This window comes from Labrus bergylta, chromosome 22 (assembly GCF_963930695.1).
Source record: "Labrus bergylta chromosome 22, fLabBer1.1, whole genome shotgun sequence".
NCBI classification, from domain to species: Eukaryota; Metazoa; Chordata; class Actinopteri; order Labriformes; family Labridae; genus Labrus; species Labrus bergylta.
This window is the reverse complement of record NC_089216.1, coordinates 6,825,338-6,847,658: the sequence shown is the minus strand read 5'-3', so window position 1 is coordinate 6,847,658 and position 22,321 is coordinate 6,825,338. Positions and strand designations below refer to the sequence as shown.

Below are 22,321 nucleotides of genomic sequence, written 5' to 3'. Positions count from 1 at the left end.
AAAAGAATATCGCTCTTCTTGTAGCTTTATACGTTGTGTTTCTGTCACAGGGAGACTCTATCCAGACCTGCCAGGGAGACAGATCATGGAGTGGCACCCAGCCTCTGTGTGTTGGTAGGTAACAGGCCTAACAGGTCTGACTGTAGTGGCAGCAAAGCTGGTGAGAATACTGAAACCGACAAAGACTGACACCTCACACATCTTGGCTTTGTCAACAAACATGAGAATTTTAGGAATGATAGTTATGTTTACGGCCGGGTAAATACAGAGGAAACACATGTTTTGGCATTTAGTTTGCACCTGACATTCCAGAAAGACACACTGTTTTGCTTGCCTAATAAAAAAAAAAACAGTGTTGTGTTGAGTCACAGTATTGGATGTGATCAATAATGTAAGAACGTATAAAAGGTGTAACCAAAAGGTCATTACAATGTTATGCAACGTATATTAGTCATACATTTACCATTCCACACCCATGACACTTTGTTTATACTTCTCTTTTGTCTGCTCAGCACAGTCCTGTGGGCCTCCTCCCATAGTAACTCATGCACTGGTTCAGACAACAGGAGAGACCTACCTTCACAATGCCAGTTATGTGTGTAATGTGGGCCTGCAGCTGGTGGGCCCAAAGACTCTCACCTGTCTGTCCAATGGCACGTGGAGCCTCCCAGCGCCGTCATGTGAAGGTATGGATGATGACCAGTGAGCAATGAATCATTGTTATTCTTTAATTCCTGTGTTGTGATTTTAATCTCATTTATTTTCTCCCACATCAGTGGCTAAAGGCTGCAACAGCCCAAATCAGATACCGCACGGTAAAGTGCAAGAGCACAGTCTGAACACAGGGCGCGCTGTGGAGTTCCAGTGCGACAAAGGCTACAGCCTGGTGGGAGATCCTCTGGTGGTGTGCATGGGGGGAAACACCTGGAGCTCCACGTTCCCCACCTGCCAACGTGAGCAACTCTGCACACAGAACGACTGACTGAGAGTTCCACAGAAAAACACAGACAGAATTCAGGGGAAATTTAACAACTGTGCCTCTGTGTTACTCAGTGTGTCCGGCTTCCTGTCATGACCCTGTTGCAATGGTTACACATAGACCGCAGTGCAACTGAACACAACATTTTGTAACTCTTGGCAAAATCATCAAGTTTTATCACCGTGTTTCACAACAGCAAACAGCCTGTCACAGAAGGGTCATTAGGTTGATAAGATGAAATAGGAAGAAGACGTACTTATTATTTTTTCTGTCGTTTGGAGCTTGAGTCAGAGCTTTTCACTGGAAAAACACATATTTTCAGTCTTGGATCTCAGGATGTGTAAAAATGAAACTTAGGCTCATAGAAACTCCCTCAACTCTTAATGAGCCCCACAATAAAACTGTCTGTTAGTATGTCTACACACTAAGAAAAATAATAATATGAAGAACTAAATCACTTAAATGTTAATTAAAAATATAATCAAAAACTTTTAATTTCTAAATGTATCTCGGGAATACAAGAGGGTTATACAATGTAGTGTGGCAGCTGTTAGTTGTTGTTTTGTGGATTATAACCTTTTACTGGATAAAGACACTAATAAGTTAAATATCAATCTGTCATTTCTGTCCCTCACAGCCAAGTCTTGCCCGGCTCCTCCGGGCTGGAGGGAGAATGTGTCCCGACAGGACTTCCATGTTGGGCAGTCAGTCCGTGTCAGCTGCCCCAAAGGTCAGCAGGTCAAAGGAAGCGGCGCCATCACCTGCAGGCCAGACCAGACCTGGAGCCCCATCAGCTCTGTGTGTGAAAGTAGGTAAAGAATATTGTGTAAGCACTTTTGAAAAGCTTCCCGACTCTTAAACACAGAGTGGATCATTACATCATGTGTGAACAGTCTACAACGTGTTTTATCTTCTGTTGCACATGAGAAAATTCAAAATGTTTCTTCCAATCAAAGTTACAAGTTCACTCATGAAATCATGTTTATTTCAAATAAATTAAAAACCAAACACATGAAGTCCTTACAACATCATCCTTCTGATACGAAACCCCATCAGTCTAACAGTTAAAATAGACAGAATAGTTTCTGCTCCATCAGTATCACTTTACTTATCTACCAGAGAGGAGATGCAGTACATGGAGCGACTGGTAGACTGACTGTATTCAGTTTCATTATTCCTGTCTTTTTTAAGTGTTTGTATTCATTGTTGTCTATTTCACAGTTTCTAGCTCTTTAAGGGGTTAAATTATCATATTATGTAACATCACATTGAATATTCCTTTAACTTGTTTCAGTGTGAGATTAATTTATGTAGCCTTTAAAGATTTTTTTTTAGACACAAACACTTAAGAATGGTGAACAGTTTTTGCTCTTTTATACATGATTTTAGCTTTTTCTAGATCAGTGTGAAGTCCTGATTATGTGTTGTAGCTTGTAGTTTGGGGAAAGGATTCAAATGTAATTATAAGGAGAGGACTATACTCTTCACTCTTTTAAGAAAATGGTGTCCTTAATCTCAAGATAATCAAGTAAAAATTGTGTATTTAATAATTCACAGCTCTGCATGCACCCTGTGTCTTGTCTACATTCGACATGTTTATGCCTTCAATTTGCCAAAGTACCTTCTCTCTATGCTGTCTGTGTGCTGCTCTCTAAACAAATGAGTCTGCTTCAATCACTGTGTTGGTGTCCTGCGCCTGGCCTAATTATGGGCACCTCTGTGGCTTCTATGGCAACCTTTGTCTCATGATCCTCTGATCTTTCTTATGTGCAGTGGTCCTGAATATTCAACCCCAACGGTGCTTATGTTGCTAATGCCGTCTGCTTGTGTTTGCATGCTTTTTGTTAATCTATATGCATGTTTACTGTGATCCTTTTAGTCCTGTTTTGATCCTGAAGGGGGTTCACCGACAGCATGAAAATCACAGATACAGAAAACACAGCTCGGGTTTCATTGATAGATCTTAATCTGCTGGGCACACTTTAAACATCAGTATGTGCTGTAGATATACAAGAGATGGAATAAATTACAGAAATGTCTTTTAATATCATGTATAAGCTCATCAGAACAGTTTCTGTAACTTTTGTTTTAAACCAACATAAGATAAATCATCATCATCATCAAGTGGCTGCTTGATCCTGATTGGCTCAGAAGCAGAACGCATAGATATCAATATGCATGGATTGATGACATCTAGATTTACAAACATTAAAATGTCATTGTCACTAATGATATTATTAGTTGATTTTTAATTTTGTTTCATTTTTCAATCTCTTCCCTCCAAGCCTAGGAAACCCCCCTAGTGCCCCTTGGCCACGCCCACTTAAAAAAACCACTGTTATAGTCACTTGATTAGACTGTCAACACAAAAATTTCAAAGGGGAAAAAAAAAACAGTCCAAGGCATCGTTAGTATTTAAGGGCAGACATGTGTTTAATAAATGTTTAGTTAGTAACTCTTAGCGTTCCATCTGGGCTGTTGTGCAGGGGTGTCCTGTGGTCCCCCCCTCCACGTGGCCAATGGGGTGGTGCGGGGGGCCGTGTTCCAGTTCGGGGACATGGCGGCGTACTCGTGTTTTGGCGGCTACGTCATGGAGGGTGTCGGGAGGAGCAGGTGTCTGGAGAACGGCACCTGGACGCCGCCTCCCACATGCAGAGGTAGAGAGAACACACCTCAGTGTTTGACAGAAAAGGACACTTCCTGCTTGATCTGAATGACGCCTGGCTGCTTCTTAACGCTCCTCTGGACTGCTCCTGCTGCTTCTCTGGAGGGTTATGAACATCTCTATGTCTAATTCCTCAGTCCTCTCTTCTCACTTCTTCCTGGTGCACACCACTAGCATGGTGGAAAGTACAGAGAAGGATGTGGTTTAAGAAGGATTCAACCTTTAAAAAACCACAACTTCAACACCAGCTGTGGTCTGTGCTGGTACTCTTTCCTTTTCACTTCTGCACAGGTTCACACTTAACCAGATGAGTCATTTCTGAAGCCTGGATCCAGCCCTGTTAGGGGAATAATAAATGTCTTTAAATAAGGTGAAAAACCCAATAAACCATCAGATAAACATTTCTGTCTGGGTGTGTGTACCCAACATTTCTCGGTTGCTGTTCCACTTTGATTCTGCCTTCACATGAATTTTAACCGTCAGGAAATAGTGTTTCCATTAATTCCAACACCACAGAACAACACCGCAGTTCTGTTTGTTTGTGAATAAAACAGAAAGTTGACCCTCCTTCTCACAATTGTAATTTTAAAACTCAAAGTTGAGTTCATCGTAGACGAACAGGAAAGCTGTTACCGCGACAGACCAATGAAATCTAACACTTTAAAGAGTCCCAATGCATTTGTTTTACCTCAGTAACTTCCTCTACCCCACCTTCAACATGTTATCTTACGTCCTCCACATCTATGAGCGTCTTCTATTTCTGGAAGTTAAAAAAAAAAAAAGAAACGACGGATGAGCCGGATGCGACCGTAGACTGTAAATAAAGGACAATTTTATTTACTTAAGGAATATTTTAAGTCCGAAACAACAGACTGGATCCAGGCTCACCTTTTCCTTCCTCAACAGCTTTTCTGAGTTTGTGCAGCCCCCTGTCTTCACATACTCACGCACACTTGAGGGGATTTTTTGTTGATGTATTTGATAAATGTGCACTGAGGAATTTAATCTGCGATTTGTGAATGCTTCCTTTGTTTGAGCGCATGTTTGCATGTCCAAGAAGGGTTCCTTGTTCCTGAGGCTGCAAGATAGCATCAACCTGTAAAAAAGCCTGTTTGAGCTCTGTGCAGTATTGTTAACTTGATATGCCTGTTTCTGTGTGTGTGTGTGTGTGTGTGTGTGTGTGTGTGTGTGTGTGTGTGTGTGTGTGTGTGTGTGTGTGTGTGTGTGTGTGTGTGTGTGTGTGTGTGTGTGTGTGTGTGTGTGTGTGTGTGTGTGTGTGTGTGTGTGTGTGTGTGTGTGTGTGTGTGTGTCTACTCCCTCAGCGGTGTGTTGGTTACATTGTCAGAACGGAGGTGTGTGTCAGCGGCCCAACACCTGTGCTTGTCCTGAAGGCTGGATGGGTCGACTGTGTGAGGAGCGTAAGTAATTTTCCACCATGAGGTATTATGGACTGAACCACACTGATGCTACATTAGCATGCGGAACATGAACCCAAATGTGAGCCAAATCAAATACTCGTAAGCACTTTCTATGAAGCCACCACTCAAAATGCTTCATCAGCACATTTATAAAGTGCATTTATACGGCTCTATAACCGTCCTCATAGGGGATTATAATCAGTGGTGATTCTAGAGAGTGTTCAGGCCCTAGGCAGACATTTGCAGGGGGGGCCCTTCCAACCAGCATTCAACCGAATTATGTCATAAATAATCTGACAGCAACTTAACAAAATTGTGCTAAATGTTCACATTTTTTTTTTCAAAAATGACATCTATGTTACAGTTAGAAAAACAACAACATCATTTTCCTTCTGTGACTTGCATTGACAAACTTAACAATGCAACCAGATTGAGTGCTGTCAGACGGGGCCCCATTAGGGAGGTTTCCTACTGTGATTGCAAACTTTGCACGTCTTAAGCCGCTGCTGTGGTTTTAAAGTTTGTTAGCCTTTGAGGCCCCTCCCCCTCCCACTTCCTCCCCCCCCTCCTTGCCAGGGGCCCCAAGCAGTTGCCCGCCTTGCCTGTTTCCAAGAAGCGCCTTTGATTCTAATCATTCACAAGAGCTTATAGCAACGTTTATAAAGTGTTGTAAGCAGTGACAATAACGCCTCATGAGGGTAGATTTATAATGCATTATACGTCAATGTCAAACGAACTGCGTCTTTTGAACTCTGTGGTCTCATCACACATAGTAACGAGGACAACTCGATCTGGTGTTTTTCACAGAGAGAGATGAAATGATTTCCTGTTTACCCTCTGTCTCTCTTCAATAACAGCGATCTGCATCCTGCCATGCCTGAACGGCGGGCGTTGTGTGGCACCCTACCAGTGTGAGTGTCCCACAGGGTGGACGGGGACACGCTGTCACAGTGGTGAGTGCTGTCCTACCAGTCCAGGAATCCAGCTGAGGGGATTGGAACACTGACGCCATAGATTTAATCACTTTCTAAATATGAACAGGCCTATTTTTAAATTGCTCTGAACACGAGTTATATTACAAACTGTTGTCAAGGGTATAAATGAAAAATATTCCAGATAAATAATGTAGTTTGAATCATCCAGGTGCATTCAAATGTTTCTGAATGTGCATAATAGATGATGATAAGAACACTTTCCAGAAGCACTAGAACAAACAGCAAACACAAACATGTTAACACAAAACAGAGGAGATAAAAAGAGAACGAATAACAGGCGTCGATGGCCTAGTGGTTAGGTCGTGCTCCATGTACAGAGGCTATCATTCTCCAACCGGGTAGCCCGGGTTTAAATCCGACTTGCGGCTGCAACTCTCTCCTTACTTTATCCACTTAAAATAAAGGCATAAAAGCCCCCCCCCCCCCCCCCCCCATATGTATATATATATATATGTATCTCTTAGAAAGATGTCATAATTCTGAATGTAAAGAGGAAACACACACTGGCGAGCTGATGTTTCCATCTTTTAGTGACAGAAACCAGCCCGAGACTATTAACCAGGTAGCCAAAAGTGATGATGTCACTTTGTCCCTTTGAATGCTAAAATGTGTCAACAACATTTAATAAGAAAGATGGCTGAAATTATATGAATTTTTACTCAAATCTTGAAGTTCGGGGACCCTTTTCAGGAAGTTAAGGTAGTTTATACTACAGCATTTTACACTTTTAGTCCTGTTTCCCGATGTTTATTTTAGTTTAACCGTGTTGAAACGTGAAATATTCCTTCATAACTACTAATTATTTCCCAGCAGCCACCTCTCAGTGGGTTCTCTCAATGAGCGTGTTAATGAGGGTAGATAATGGCTGATGGCATCATGGAGAGAGAGTGAGTAATCACTTAACCATCTGTGTGTCACGTCAGTATGTGACAGCAGCTTTTGTGCTCTGAGAGCTCAAAGCTGGAGGAGGTGAATCAGCCTCCTTTAAAGGGCACATCCACCAAAATATAGACTTTACTCTGTGCAATCTCCCGGACATGGTCTGTGTGCAAATTATGAAATCAAGCGTCTATAGTACCTCAGAGGGTTATTTACTACTAATCAATCTTCTCTCAAGATACTTTGCAACAGAGCAGGTAAAAGACCGCACTCACTGTTTTATTATCCTCAAAGACACGACATGAATCCATCAGGAGCAATGAGCAACATTTAGCAAAGTTACAGTGGCAAAGACAAACTTCCTTTAAGAGGCAGAAACCTCGAGCAGAACCAGACTCATGATGAACAGCCATCTGCTGAAAGTGTGCTGGGCTCATAAAGAGGGATAGCGGTAGATGCAGGAAGAAGGGTAGACACACACAGAAGAACAACATTAGAAATATCTGCTTAGTTTCCTTTTTGCTCACATGTTCAAAGATCATGACTAGAACAGATGTGCAGCATTTTTCTGTCTTCCTTGGAAGTCCTCCTGAGCACAGTTACAGTCATGATGATGACACTGAGGTGTGTGTATGTGTGTGTGTCATGTCCACAGCTGTGTGTTCATCACCTTGTCTGAATGGAGGCCGCTGCATCAGGCCCAACAGATGTCACTGCAGTGCAGGCTGGAGCGGACACGACTGCTCAAGGTATTTAAAAAAAAGAATAATGATGGAAAAACTGTCAATTTTTTTTTTAAATCTGTTATAATATTTACAGTGATCATTAATGGAAGTGGGTTTATAGAGCTCATAGAAACTATTTCTGTTAATTTTCCACCAAAAATAAATCAATATTCTGATTACATATTAAATGTATAACAGCTGCTGCATGAGCTCACGTCTTAGTTAAACAAATATACACGAAAAGTCCCAAAAGTTTCTGATGAGTCATCCACCATGAGCACTTCAGTCAGAGTTTTCATGACTAAGTGATGAATGGATCCAGTTGAGAGAGCTCTTTCCTGCTTGGAAATATACTCTATTGATTACAGTAAAGTGCAATAACCCATCTTATGATATTTTTTTCCTTGCAGCTTGCCGTACCTCTGTAAGAGGTGAACACTGAATTTGCACTGAAGTGTTTTTTTTAAAGCTGTAGTTTTCATAGGAACTGGAAAACGGCTAATAGTTAGCATTTACTTTAAATAAGAGGCTGAAAATGTGAAGCAGATTTCTCCATGAGCGTAGTAAAACCGATAAAGTATTCAAATTAAATTCCTCGTGGATGGTTGCAGTTATAGCTCCAATGTTTAGACGTGTAGTTACTTCAATAATGAATATTATACATGACTATTCAATGTGTTGTCTTCTCCTGCAGGAAGAGGAAATCAGGATACTATCACTTCTAAAACACCGCCACGTCTCATGAAGGGAAATCTTGTATATTTAACTGACTCACTTCATTCTCATCTCTCTGCAAAGATCCATTTTGTAAAATAAAGCTGTATTTTTTCATATAGAGACTCAAACAGTATTAAACGTATGCTGCTATACACTTGTACCATGTGTAAAAACTATTGATGTGATTGTCCGATGTATATGTGTAAACTATTCTCACATTTTTATTAAAGCATAAAATACCATTCAGTGTGGAGTGGTCTTTGCTCTTAAAGGAACAGTGTCATGTGTGTGTATCTGCTGAGTCATGATTAATGCATTTTAAACAAGAATGACCAGAGACAGCTCTTCTGTAACTCATTTCATTTATTGGACACAACTTAACAAAGAAAGTTCTGCTGTTGGTCAGGACAAAGCCAATTCTGCCATAAAAAACTGAATTAAAAAGTCATCAGGGTTTGATCCAATTAAAGACAAACAATACAAACACTGAGCGGACTCTGATACATGATGAGTGGAATAAATGATTGCCTGTGTGGGATAAAGAACCTGGTTTTTAACTGTACATAACATGAAACTGGATTTTTTTTCAGCACATACAGAGAGAGCAACGGTGGCTTTATGTTCTGTGAGCTTGGATTTTCTCGACCAGTTTGGCAACATCAGCCCCGGAGAACTCGTCGATCTGAAAGACAAGAAATACAGTATTCATTAAAAATGATGGTAATGCTTCTTTTCTGATGGATTGAACGCCTTTTTTATATCCAGTTTAACTTTTCAGCTCACTTCGATCCTCATGCATGGTAATGGGAGTTTGATTGAAATAAGTACACATGATTTCTTCAGACATCAGCGGTGTTAAAGGACCACTTTGTTGTTACTCATGTTTTAATAAGAGCAGAGACAATCATTCTGATTAAATCAAGTCAGTGATGAGTTGTTGGGGAACAAAACCGGACTCTAAACAAATAATGATGTTGCTCCATATTTTCCATGTTTGAGTGTAGTCTTACCTTCACGCCATTCTTGTAAAATTGGAATGTTGGCATGGACCGGATTTCATAATGTACACTCACATCCTTGAAAGAACAAAGAGGACAAACGTTAGATCACTGGACTGAGTCCAAACTAAATACTTAAAAGGTGTCCAAGCATGAAACAAACAGGTTTATACGTGATGACAGCATCCAACAAAAAGTTCAAGTCTGACTCTTCAATAAAGGAGTATAAACTCAACACAGGAGATAGTAGATTGTGTCCAAAGCGCACAGCTTATCCACAGGGGTACCTCAAGGGTCAGTGCTTGGTCCCCTTCTCTTCTCCATATACACAAGCTCACTTGGTTCAATAATCCACTCTCATGGCTTCTCATACCACTGCTATGCTGACGATACCCAGCTCTTCCTGTCATTCCCGCCAGACGATGTTACAGTCTCTGCAAGAATCTCATCATGCCTTGCTGATATCTCTAGATGGATGAATGAACGGCACCTTCAACTCAATCTTTCAAAGACTGAGCTCCTTGTCATCCCAGCCAGTCCCTCTATGCAACCACAGATCAATATCCAGCTTGGAACAACCAAACTCATGCCCACAAAGTCTGCCCGGAACCTGGGTGTCATGATTGATGACCAGCTAACTTTTAAGGTTCAAGTAGCCTCGATTGCCCGGTCATGTCGATTTGCCCTGTACAACATCAGGAAGATCAGACCTTACCTGTCAGAACACGCTACACAACTCCTGGTACAGGCTCTTGTGATATCACGCATCGATTATTGCAACTCTCTAATGGCAGGTCTTCCTACATGCACTATCAAACCCCTGCAAATGATACAAAATGTAGCAGCACGACTGGTCTTCAAACCTTCCTAAAAGAGCACATGTCACTCCGCTGTTCATCTCCTTACACTGGCTCCCAGTTACTGCTCGCATCAAATTTAAAACTCTGCTGCTCGCTTACAAAACAGCGACAAAAACGGCTCCTTCTTACTTTAACTCTCTCATCCAGGTCTACACTCCCTCCCGCCCACTACGCTCTGCCAATGAAAGGAGTCTGATCCAACCTTCACAACAGGGTCCTAAGTCTCTGACGAGACTCTTCTCCTATGTTGCCCCCCGGTGGTGGAATGAACTTCCAAACTCCATTCGATCTGCAGAGTCCCTCCGCATCTTTAAGAAAAAGCGAAAGACCCAGCTCTTTCATGAATACCTACTAACTTAATGATGATGGTCTCCATATTATTGATGATGATGATGGTTGTGACGATGGTTTTTGTTTGATAAACGATGACTTATAAGATGGTTTCTATACTGATTAGAGCTCTCAAGAACTGCAGTCAATGTTGTGCTTTGCCTCTGGTCACTTCCTGTCAGCACCTGTGTGTCCAATCAGACTCAAAGCTGATCGTTTGCTCTTACTGACATTGTTCCCTTTTTTCTAGAGAATAAGAGTAAATAATTCAGATTCCTTAGATTTCTACATTTCATCCAGGAGCGCAGCAGCAGCATGACCTTACAGCATTTGATCGGCCCACCCTGTGTGTGACACCTCTTAGTAATGCCTCTCAACAAAGCTGTGAAAAACCTGATGGTAATTTAGGTTAAACTCTAGTCCCAGATTTCATTTCTGTAAGAATTACAAAGCTGCCTCTTATGTCACTTGGTTGCTGCTGTGAGAGGGAGAAACGTTAGTCACATGAAGCAGCTGGGGATCCACATGGCTTTGTGGAGTAGATTTTAGAAATAGTCCACATTGTTTTGAGTATTAATGACATCGTTACCAGCGAAAGGGAAAACCTTTGTCTCAACTAACAACAGGTTCAATGGCAATTGCCCAAAGATGATTCACCATTACAAAGTCCAGAGTGTTACTGGTTTGGGATGGAGACCTTGATTGGGAATAAGATACAAGTTGTTGTGTTGCATGAACACTTGAAGTGACGCCAGTAAAAGCTCAAACGATGCTTTGCTGATGGAATGGCCGTGTACTCAGATCAATATGTCGCATGCAAAACTGCAGACTTACTTGCTGTGTTCGATCTCTTAATAGACAGTTTGATCTCTCTACATTTAAATCTATGTAAAGATTATTATCACTTGAGTTAAATTCTATGGTCCTTATTGAAATCATTTACAGTCCCAGCCCTCACACACACTTACCTGAGCCTCATCCACGTCCACCTTCAGGAAAATCACATTCTGGTTTTCAGGTTTTTTCGACTCTTCCTGCGAGAGAATCAATGATCAGTGAGTTTGAAGGACTGAACATGATGACTGCTGCCACATCACGTCAGGGGAAGAACATACTGGGGATTTCTCTTGGATAATTAAAAACACAGTGTCAAAAAAAAAAAAAATTCTCTATCATTTCTAAGGTTTTCCAGTCATCTAATGTTTCCATTAAGAAGGTTGACAAAAGGTTTCCACAGCAACAAATTAGCCTCTCCTTTAAAGAGAAGCTTTAGCTGCTACAAGAGTCTCTGATGACTGGAGAGGGCTCTCTTAAATAACTAACAGACTATTTGACATTTGACATTTGTGTCTGTAACAAAAACACAAATATCCACACAGCTTTTAAAGGTACCAACACCATCTCAAAAGCATTTTACGTCTACGTTTCTTCTTTTCCAATAACTTTTTTAAAAAAAACAAAAAGGTTGCTATGGCACAATGAAAACAATTCACTCACAACAAACTTTGGGCCGATCCGTTTACAGGGGCCACACCACGTGGCAGTGAAGTCCACCACCACCAGCTTGTCTCCAGCCTCCTTCAGGATGTTTTGGAAATCCTCCTATAAAGGATGCAAGACAGAAAACATCAGTAAAATGGCTCTGATTAACCAAGATGGACTTCCTTATTTCAGCTTATTTATTAACCTAATTCTTATTTTTGAAAATAGTCTTTTTAAGACAGGACAAAAGACGGAGACATAAATTTTGAGAGAGTTGGGACATGCAGGAAAGAGGCAGCCGGCCAGACTTGATGCCGGAAGACCACAGCCTCCGTACGATTGGATACAACCAAACCACAAGGCCATCTGTGCTCAAATGTACTTTATATTGGCCGATGGCATGGTGATTATCTGCAGTTGACAGTAAGGGTGCCTGCAATTTTTAAACAAACATTTCCTTTATCTACATGAAAGCTTTCACTTTCAGTTTGTAGAACAGGCACATTAAAACTCAAAAGAACCAGACCACAACAATCATTCTCTGGCATCTTATTTGTAGAATTTAAAAACACAAACATTTGTTTATCCCTGTTGCGTTTTGTTAATCTCAACATAAAGATATCTGAAGCACTACTCATGCCCCCCACCCCACCCTGAAAAGTTTATTTTAGGAGTATTCCCTTATCCCATGCTTCAGTTTAGTCTGTGATGTCAGGCTTCAAAATAATGCTAAATGTGATCAAGAACCTAAAGCTAGTAAGTTACATTCAACGACAATGCAGAACCAACTGGCTGCCCAGGATAGGTGCAAAAACGGACCTTGCTGAAGTAATTTGTAGAAGAATAAAAACTTTCCATCTGTTTACATCAAGCCATAATAAAAAAAAAACATTGCAAATACACAACGGCTAACAATAGTCAGCACCTCGTTACACCTGGGTTAAGTATGTTGTCGTCTTAAAAATACAAATTGAACATTGCTAACTTGAAAATTACAGTTAACCCCCGTTATGTTAAAGGGGCGTATTAAGTATTATAATACTTGTAATTCTAGAGCACATTACAGTCCTTATCCAACCACCACCCTGAAACATAGGGTGGCAGTGTAAGGCCTACTACACAACATTAAGCAACAGCGCTTACGTTAGCTATAAATTGGCAGGGCTCTCAAGTTTTGAACTGAGTTCAGAGTGAGATTTTGGTTGCGGTGGCAGTTTTGGGTAAAATGTAATAAAAGACACAAAACTATTTATTGACAACATTTCTTAGTGCAGGGGTGCTTATCTGCCCTCCCTGGTGGGAGATTGTGTGTGTGTGTGTGTGTGTGTGTGTGTGTGTGTATGTGTGTGATTATGGTTAGTGTTGTGGTTTAATCTTGTAAATTTACAACTTTAATCTCGTACATTTATGACTTTAATCTCGTACATTTAGGACTTCATTCTCGTAAATTTACGACTTCGTTCTCATAAATTTACGACTTAATTCTCGTAAATTTACGACTTTAATCTCGTACATTTACGACCTTATTCTCATAAATTTACGACGTTAATCTCGTACATTTACGACTTTATTCTCGTACTTTACGACTTCATTCTCGTAAATGTACGACTTCGTTCTCGTGAATTTACAATTTAATTCTCGTACATTTACGACTTTATTCTCATAAATTTATGACGTTAATCTCGTACATTTACGACTTTATTCTCGTACATTTAGGACTTCATTCTCGTAAATTTACGACTTTAATCTCGTAAATTTACGACTTTAATCTCGTACATTTAGGACTTGATTCTCGTAAATTTTACGATTTCATTCTCGTAAATTTACAAGAATAATCTCGAAGTTCAAAAAAAAAAAAAAAAAAGTTTTTTAACGTGGCCCCTAATCCTCCGTCGTAAAATCTTACCCGGATACAGCAATGCTATTTATTGATTGGCTACAGGGTAGCTATATTTCTTTTCTTGATTAGCTGGTTCGTGGCAAGCTCCCTCTGAACTCTATGGGAAACCCACTTGATTCCTATATGTTCCATAGTTTAAAAAAAATAGCGGAGCAATTTAGTGGGCATTATCCTGGTAATTTATCTGCGTGAGAAATACAAGGTGTGGCGTGTGAACAGGTTGAAATGCGTGAGACTTGTAGTAGTTTTGAAACCAGTACTTTTACTTGAGTAAAAAGCTTGAGTTGATACTTCAGCTTCCACAGAAGTCTTTTTAAACCCTAGTATCTATACTTCTACTTGAGTAATGAATGTGAATACTTCAAGACAAAACTCACCAGGTTTTCCACTTCGCGAACCATGATGACTGATGAATTAACCTGTCTTTGTTGTGGACGATATACTGGTAAAGTTTGGGAGTTCCCTTTTCCTTCACACGGAACGAACGCGGCGTTTTATTAGAGTTGCGTCAAGCTCGTCGCCGGCAGTACGAACCAAAGCGGAAGTTGGCAGTCGTTGTAAGAATAAAAGAGAAAAGGGATTATTGTAAGCAACAGTGAAGCACTGTACAAGCATCGTACAAGTAAAATGAAATGTCATTACATTTCTTACACCGTATAAAACCTTAAAATTCATTATTTCTGTTTCTTTGTATGTGTTGTAAATTATTTGTTGTATTAAATACTTTTATTTTGAAGGTATTCAGTAACCAAACGTTATGTATTTCCCGCATAATGACACAATGGCACTATTTGGCTTTACAAGGTTTGGGTGGCGCCACCACAGACTGTTGCCACTGTTTAAGTAAACCATACAACTATTTGTTTCATGAATATTGTTAGTTCAGAAATGTCTTTTAATATCATGTATAAGCTGATCAGAACAGTTTCTGTAACTTTTGTTTTAAACCAACATAAGATAAATCATCATCATCATCAAGTGGCTGCTTGATCCTGATTGGCTCAGAACAGAACGCATAGATATCAATATGCAGGGATTGATGACATCTAGATTTACAAACATTAAAATGTCATTGTCACTAATGACATTATTAGTTGATTTTTAATTTTGTTTCATTTTTCAATCTCTTCCCTCCAAGCCTAGGAAACCCCCCTAGTGCCCCTTGGCCACGCCCACTTAAAAAAACCACTGTTATAGTCACTTGATTAGACTGTCAACACAAAAATTTGAAAGGGGGAAAAAAAGTCCAAGGCATCGTTAGTATTTAAGGGCAGACATGTGTTTAATAAATGTTTAGTTAGTAACTCTTAGCGTTCCATCTGGGCTGTTGTGCAGGGGTGTCCTGTGGTCCCCCCCTCCACGTGGCCAATGGGGTGGTGCGGGTGTAACAGAGTTAATGATTCCACTTGCCATCACTTGGCATAGAATGTCTTTATTTGACTATTTCTATTGTTTAATAACTGTTTATAATTAATTCTAATGAGTATCCACTGGGACTCTGTGTAACATGAGTGCCCTCTGCTGATGACCCTGCAGACTTGAGCGGTGCAGCCCGTGTATCTTTGCCAGTCTGCACTATGCTGTCCCCGTGGTAAGTTTATGTGTAAGTGAGCTCCGCTAAAATACTATAAAATATGTTTGTTTTTCTTGCTAAAAGTAATATTTTTCCATTTCACATGTTTGAGAGAATCTCCGAAATTATTGTAAAACTTTTCTGTGATTGAAATAAAATAAATATAGACTACCAGGCTACAAATAACAAAAGTGAAACCATCACCTTCCTGTCCACTCTGAAAAAAACATCAAAATAAGTATGATTGGATGAAATTAGTTGTTACATTAATGCAAGCTATAGCCTACACATAATATTTTAAGCATCCAAATGTACAACTGCACAAAGCATTCTTAAATGAATGAAATATGTTGAATAAAACATCATCTGGATAAAAATGTCTCTTATCTTTTTATCCCTCACATGATCTGTGTCACTTTACAATCATCGTTAATGTTCGTGAATGTTCGGATTCACGACTCGCTTTAAATGTTGCGGCCGCAAGGAATTGTGGGACGTCATTTCTCATCTCATTTCATAAAGGATGGTCCAGTGTATCCTATGCTAAAGGAGGTTATAAAGGAAGTATTGACCCACCTTTCCTTAGCTTTTAGAGAATCTGAACGGCTCTTATCATGGCCGCCACTTAAATGCTTCCGGGTCATTTCACTGACAATTCGAACGCACCCTATAATAGATTATCAGAAAGATAACGCTCTTATTCCGTCCTGCAACGACAGGACATCAACGGACACCTTTCCACTCGACGGAGAACAAATCAAAGCTGCTCTTGCCGAAAGGGACCCTTGCCGCCATCAGACGCCTCTGCACCAGGACGGACAGAAGATCTGTTCCATCGCCGGACTCTTTTTTTCCTTCACCAATCGCGGGCAAAGCCATTGACAAGTGAGGCTTAATTAGGTCTGGGCAGAATTAGCTTTAGAGAGTGTTTTTTTTTTACAATTGATTGATTCATGCGAAAACTGTAATTTTTCTCTTTGTTGGACCGCCGCGTCCTGAGTTTTACCTGTTTAAAACTTTAGGCTATTTACATAACCCCGATTCTCTGAGTAGCATGAGTGAGTGTCTCACTATGGGGAACGCCTCCTGCGTGACCTCGTCAGAAGCTTAATAACACTACGCCAACCCTCATTGGCTTGCAAGGATGACGTCTATGTCTGGAGGGGAGGGGACCATCCCCCTATATAATATGCAGGCATAGCATCAGCCGTCATTCAAACAAGCTCACCTCTTCCTCCCTTCCATAGCAAGGAGGGTGGTCCTGGTGAGACACTCACTCATGCTACTCAGAGAACTGGGTTTATGTAAATAACCTAAAGTTCTCTTTCATAGCATTTGTTTCGTGTCTCACTATGGGGAAAATACTGAGTCCCGTATTGCCAGACAAGCCTGATATGAAGACAACTGTCCCCAGTGGCCCTTCTCACAATGGGAGCCACGCCCTAAGAAGAAACTGAACTGAGGACTGAATGTGCCATGGTTGGCGCCATGACATCCAATTTATAAAATCTAGCAAAAGTGTGGGGTGAAGCCCAGCATGCTGCGGCACACATCTCTTGAATAGAGACTCCTTTAAAGAGAGCCCATGAGGTTGCTAGCCCTCTGGTGGAATGTGCCCGTAGGCCTGCAGGGGACTGGAGGCCCTTGCTAGTGTAAGCCAGAGCAACAGCCCCCACAATCCAGTGGGACAGACGCTGTTTGGACACTGGCTTTGCCATGTGTGGTTTCGCCCAAGACACAAACTGCTGGTCGCCCTTCCTGAAACTCTGGGTCCTTTCCAAATAAACTCTGGGTCCTTTCCATGGACAGGGCAAAGAGTATGCAGATGCCTATGAATGCAGGAATAGCCTGCGACTCTGAGCAAAAGCTTTCAAACACACACCACTTATGCTCATATAACTTCCTAGTTGAAGAGGCCCTGGTGCACTGAATAGTATCAATAACACTGTGGTGGAGTCCCACCACATTTAGATTGAACCACTCACGGGCCAGGCCCACAGGGCCAGCCTCTCTGGGTGAGGGTGAAATATCTCTCCCTGCGCCTGAGACAGTAGGTCCCTGCACACTGGTAACGGCCACGGTGGGCCAGACAGGAGTTGAAAAATCTCCGCCATCCAGTGCTTTTCTGGCCAATGTGGGGCTACCAGAATCATTGACAGGGCTCCTTCTCTCACTCTGGCCAGAGTGGGAGGAATGAGTGCTACTGGTTGAAAGGCATACAGGAGGGTCTTTGGCCACTTGTGTGCCAGTGCATCCACTCCCAGCGGGGGTCCCTGATCTCTCAGAGAGAAAAACATGGGGCACTGAGCTTTGTCCACTGTAGCATAAATGTCCACAATTGCCTTACCGAATCGTGACCAAATCTGCCTCACTACCTCGGGGTGAAGCTTCCAGTCTGCGTACAGCGGGTTGCCCCTGGATAAGAGATCTGCCCCGTAGTTCAGAATGCCCGGCACATGCAACGCTCTCAGAGACAGCAGGTGTGCACTGCCCCACACTATCAGTCTGTGTGCCAGTGTGTGTAACTAGGGGGACCTCAGCCCGCCTGTCTGTTTACATAGGCCACCACGGTAGAATTGCCCGTTCTCACCAAAACATGATGACCCTTTAGCCACAGGAGAAAATGTTTCAGAGCCAAGTGAACAGCCAGCAGCTCCAGACGGTTTATGTGAGAAGAGCGCATGTGAGAGCCCTATTTCCCATTCACTGTTCTTCCCTCGTGAGTGGCGGCCCAACAGAGAGGGGTCCATCGTGATCACCTTCCTGTTGTGGACAGTTCCCAATCTGACCCCTTGAATGAGGAAAACTGGGCTCCTCCATTGTCTGAGAGCAAGAGAGCAGTCTGCAGTGACCCTCATACGACAGTGACCGTCACGGTGAGGGTCTAGCCCCAGAGAAGCCACCCAGCGCTGAATGCCTCTCATGTACAGACGTCCCAGAGGTATTTCCACCACAGAGGAGGCCATCAGGCCCAAGAGCCTCTGGCACTGTCTGAGGGTAACTACGTCACCTCTGCGAAAAAGTGCCAGACATGCTTGCATCATCTGCACTCTCTCCGGGGACAAAAAGGCCTTGGCCTGGACCGAGTCCAGGGTGAGCTCTATGAATGTGATCCGTTGAGCAGGCATCGTCATGCTCTTTTCCACATTTATCTGAAAACCCAGACCCATCAGGTGTTGTGAGAGAACCTCTGTATGACAGGCCGCCTCTTGTTGGGAGGGAGCTGCCACCAGCCAGTCGTTGATATATGTGGCTACTCTAATGCCCCTCTCCCTGAGAGGTGCTACAGATGCCTCGGTGCATTTTACACCCTTGGGCTTAGACATAGGCCAAATGGGAGGACCATATACTCAGAAGCTATCCCCCGAAAGGCAAATCTCAGGTATTTCCTGTGCGGGGGATAAATCGGAATATGGAAATAGGCGTACCTTAGGTCGATTGACGTGAACCAGTCGCCTGCGCGCACGAAATGCAGCAGCGAAGCGTGTGTCAACATTTTGAACCTGTACTTTCTTAGATGACGGTTTAGGGCTTGAATGGCTCTCATACCCCTCCCTCTTTCTTTGGGACAAGAAAATACCTCTAGTAGAAACCGTTGTGGCTCTCCTCGGGAGGCACAACTCTTATGGCTCCTTTCTCCCTGAGTGTGGAAATTTCTTCCAAGAGAAAATTGGCGGATTCGCCCAGAGCTAGTGAGTTGATTATTTCTTTGAAACGAGGGCGGGCGATATTGAATTGGCGCTCTGAACATTGTCTCTGCTTTTCCCTGGGTGGCTTTGGAACACTTCTTCTAGTTCAGCCTGGTAGGCTGACAGAATGGCGGAGGCATTTATGGCTCTCGCTGACAGCGCCGTTGCCTTGAAACACTTGAAAGCAGTCCGTCTTGAAAAGGAGAGACAGAGCTGAAGACGACGAGGAGCTCCTCTTTTTCCTTCGTCAACAGGTTGGTGAGCGTGAGCCAGCGTGCTCTCTCCTGGAGGACCATCAGACCCATGGCTCTCCCCGTAGCCTGAACGGCTACCTTGTGGAGGTGGAGGATGTGGTTTGTTATCACACAGATTTCTTCCCACACGGAGGTATCTGGTTTATGTCTTCTTCTAGTTCAGCCTGGTAGGCTGACAGAATGGCGGAGGCATTTATGGCTCTCACTGACAGCGCCGTTGCCTTGAAACACTTGAAAGCGGTCCGTCTTGAAAGGGAGAGACGGAGCTGAAGAAGACATGGAGGTCTTCGGGTGGAGATGACTCGCCACCAGCGGCTCAATAGGCGGCATATTGCGGAGTCCGCGCGGCTCCATCCCTTCACAATCCAGCAGTGAACTTCCCGCAATGGGGTGTTTCTCGCTGTACGGCCGGTCTTTCCACGTGACAGCTATCTCCTCGAGTAGCTCCGGGAAAAACGGCAACAGTTGCTTTCCCGTCTTTTTCGCCTTCTGCAGTCTCTTGCCATCAAAGCGGGACTTAGCAGCTTCGGCTTGAGTGACGGGCCATGGGATATTCAGCCTGCCGGCCGCTCGTCCGCACATACCTTGCATTCTGAGATCCAGGGTGGATGATGTCGGGGGTTGGTCACCTTCATTGGCGCAGAGGGGCTTAGCAGCCCCGGTGCTAGCCGAGAAAAGGGATTCCTCCTCCTCCTCATCATCTGACAGAAGGAGCTCCAAGTCTGCCGAATCTTCATCCTTATCGGCATCTCCCAGGGTAGAACGGGTGGCTGTGAAACCTCCAAATCCCCCTGCCTCCAGCTCCGGGAAAACGATGTCCGGGGGTGGAGGGGCTATATCCGCCCAGCTCAGCCCAGGTGTGACGGTCAGAGCCTCGGACATGACAATGTCTCCCTGCAGCGGCGCGGCAGCCTCGCCAAGAAGCGGGTCTCCCCCGGACATGTTAGCCTGGTGGGCTAGCCGGCGACGGAGAAGCTTTTGGGGGAACGCAGCGCAGTGGATACACTCGTCTGTTGAGTTTACGGCGGCCCGGGCGTGGGAGAGTCCCAGGCACGCCACACAGACGGGGTGAGTGTCCCAACTGGAGCAGGGGCATAGCTTATGGTTTTTTGCGGCTTCACTGTTGTTAGCCGTCTCCATGGTTAGCCAATGGGCTACAGGTGCTAGCGAGACAGACTACAAGCTTGTCGTCAGCTGGGAGGGGGTAAATATTGCTATTTCCTGCTAAGGTTTAGAGTGAAAATGGTGTTAACACTCTTAAAATTTAATCTGTATTGCTACTAGGTATTGCTACCTATAACAGAAAAAAACAAAACGGTATTGCTACCTTTATTGATAAGCGGAGTATTGCTACTCTGGGTAAAAAATATTGCTACTTTGAAGCTAAAGTGTTGCCACTTCAACCACGAACTAGCTTGAAAGAGTATTGCTACTGCTTCAGGAACTAGTGACACTATATGACCAGCAAAGCGCCCAGCGACCGAGTTGTGCGCTCAGTCTGCGGACAGTTCAGCTTAGCTAAGTTAATACAGGTGTCGAAAAGGCTTCTGTGAGAAGCGAGAAGAGGTTTTTGAATGACGGCTGACGCTATGCCTGCCTATGATATAGGGGGAGGGTCCCCTCCCCTCCAGAGATAGATGTCATCCTTGCAAGCCAATGAGGGCTGGCGTAGTGTTTTTAAGCTTCTGACGAGGTCACGCAGGAGGCGTTCCCCATAGTGAGACACGAAACGAATGCTATGACAGAGAACTCTTGTTGTTCCCGTTTCGGACCACTGCGTCCTATATGTGTTTAGCGTAACAGCGTTATAACCGGCTATTACTCTTTTGATCAGAAAGGCCAGTGTAAGCCGTGTTAACTTGAATTCGGCCATTGGTTTCTTTCTGTGAATGAAGGGAATTACTCCGAGTTTTGGCGCAGGATACGAACTGTGATCCGGCCTCTTCAGGCACACGTTTCTCTCGTTCTTTTCTCCCCCTTTCACTAGCGCACACAGACACACACACACACACACACGCACACATATTCCCATGTAGGCAATAGACCACGGCAGGTCTTAGTTAGGTGTGCGCCATCAGAAGGGCGACCACGTGGGACGAAGCAATCCCCCCCCCTCCCCCTCCTCTCTCCCTTTCATCCACAGACACACACACACCCACACGCACACTCCCAGGTCTTTGTTAGGTGTGCGCCATCGTGAGCGACCACGTGGGTACAAAGCCATCTCCCCCCTCTCTCCCCCTCCTCTCTCTCTCTCATCCACACACACAACTCCATTCTTACTCCTTTTCCTGCTCCATGAGCTCACGTCTTAGTTAAACAAATATACACGACAAGTCCCAAAAGTTTCTGATGAGTCATCCACCATGAGCACTTTTCAGTTTTCAGTTTTCATGACTAAGTGATGAATGGATCCAATGGAGAGAGCTCTTTCCTGCTTGGAAATATACTCTATTGATTACAGTAGAGTGCAATAACCCATCATACAGGGAGAAATGAGACGTCCCTGCGGAGTATAGAATATTTACAGGTTATGACATTTTTCTTCTGTATGAGGTGAACACTGAATTTGCACTGAAGTGGTTTTTTTTAAAGCTGTAGTCATAGGAACTGGAAAATGTGAAGCAGATTTCTCCATGAGCGTAGTATTCAAATTAAATTCCTCGTGGATGGTTGCAGTTATAGCTCCAATGTTTAGACGTGTAGTTACTTCAATAATGAATATTATACATGACTATTCAATGTGTTGTCTTCTCCTGCAGGAAGAGGAAATCAGGATACCATCACTTCTAAAACACCGCCACGTCTCATGAAGGGAAATCTTGTATATTTAACTGACTCACTTCATTCTCATCTC

The 22,321-nt window shown here is 43.1% G+C and overlaps 2 protein-coding genes and 1 long non-coding RNA gene across 4 annotated transcripts in view; 1 reads left to right on the top strand and 2 right to left on the bottom strand.

Annotated features, from left to right (window-relative positions):
* Positions 1-8,620, top strand: part of svep1 (sushi, von Willebrand factor type A, EGF and pentraxin domain containing 1) — an 83,632-nt gene extending 75,012 nt beyond the window's left edge. Inside the window, exons 41-49 of one of the 2 annotated variants that reach the window (XM_020640321.3) lie at positions 51-114; positions 513-686; positions 777-953; positions 1,617-1,787; positions 3,466-3,636; positions 4,967-5,062; positions 5,920-6,015; positions 7,592-7,685; positions 8,356-8,620. In XM_020640321.3, the coding sequence (XP_020495977.2) occupies positions 51-114; positions 513-686; positions 777-953; positions 1,617-1,787; positions 3,466-3,636; positions 4,967-5,062; positions 5,920-6,015; positions 7,592-7,685; positions 8,356-8,386 (1,074 nt within the window). In that variant the 3' untranslated portion in view covers positions 8,387-8,620. The remainder of the gene's footprint in view (positions 1-50; positions 115-512; positions 687-776; positions 954-1,616; positions 1,788-3,465; positions 3,637-4,966; positions 5,063-5,919; positions 6,016-7,591; positions 7,686-8,355) is intronic. The other variant, XM_065950216.1, reaches the window with a different exon arrangement.
* LOC136177340 (uncharacterized) lies at positions 3,645-5,003 on the bottom strand. The gene is made up of 3 exons (XR_010664972.1): positions 4,533-5,003; positions 4,333-4,404; positions 3,645-3,981 (listed from the first exon to the last, which is right to left on the bottom strand). It is a non-coding gene; the product is annotated as an uncharacterized lncRNA (long non-coding RNA).
* Positions 8,621-8,723: 103 nt separating the features above from the next.
* Positions 8,724-14,481, bottom strand: LOC109988737 (thioredoxin-like). The gene is made up of 5 exons (XM_020640325.3): positions 14,326-14,481; positions 12,064-12,168; positions 11,535-11,600; positions 9,389-9,454; positions 8,724-9,060 (listed from the first exon to the last, which is right to left on the bottom strand). The coding sequence occupies exons 1-5, from the start codon at positions 14,347-14,349 to the stop codon at positions 8,995-8,997; spliced, it is 327 nt and encodes a 108-aa protein (XP_020495981.1). The 5' UTR covers positions 14,350-14,481; the 3' UTR covers positions 8,724-8,994.
* Positions 14,482-22,321: the final 7,840 nt, after the last annotated feature.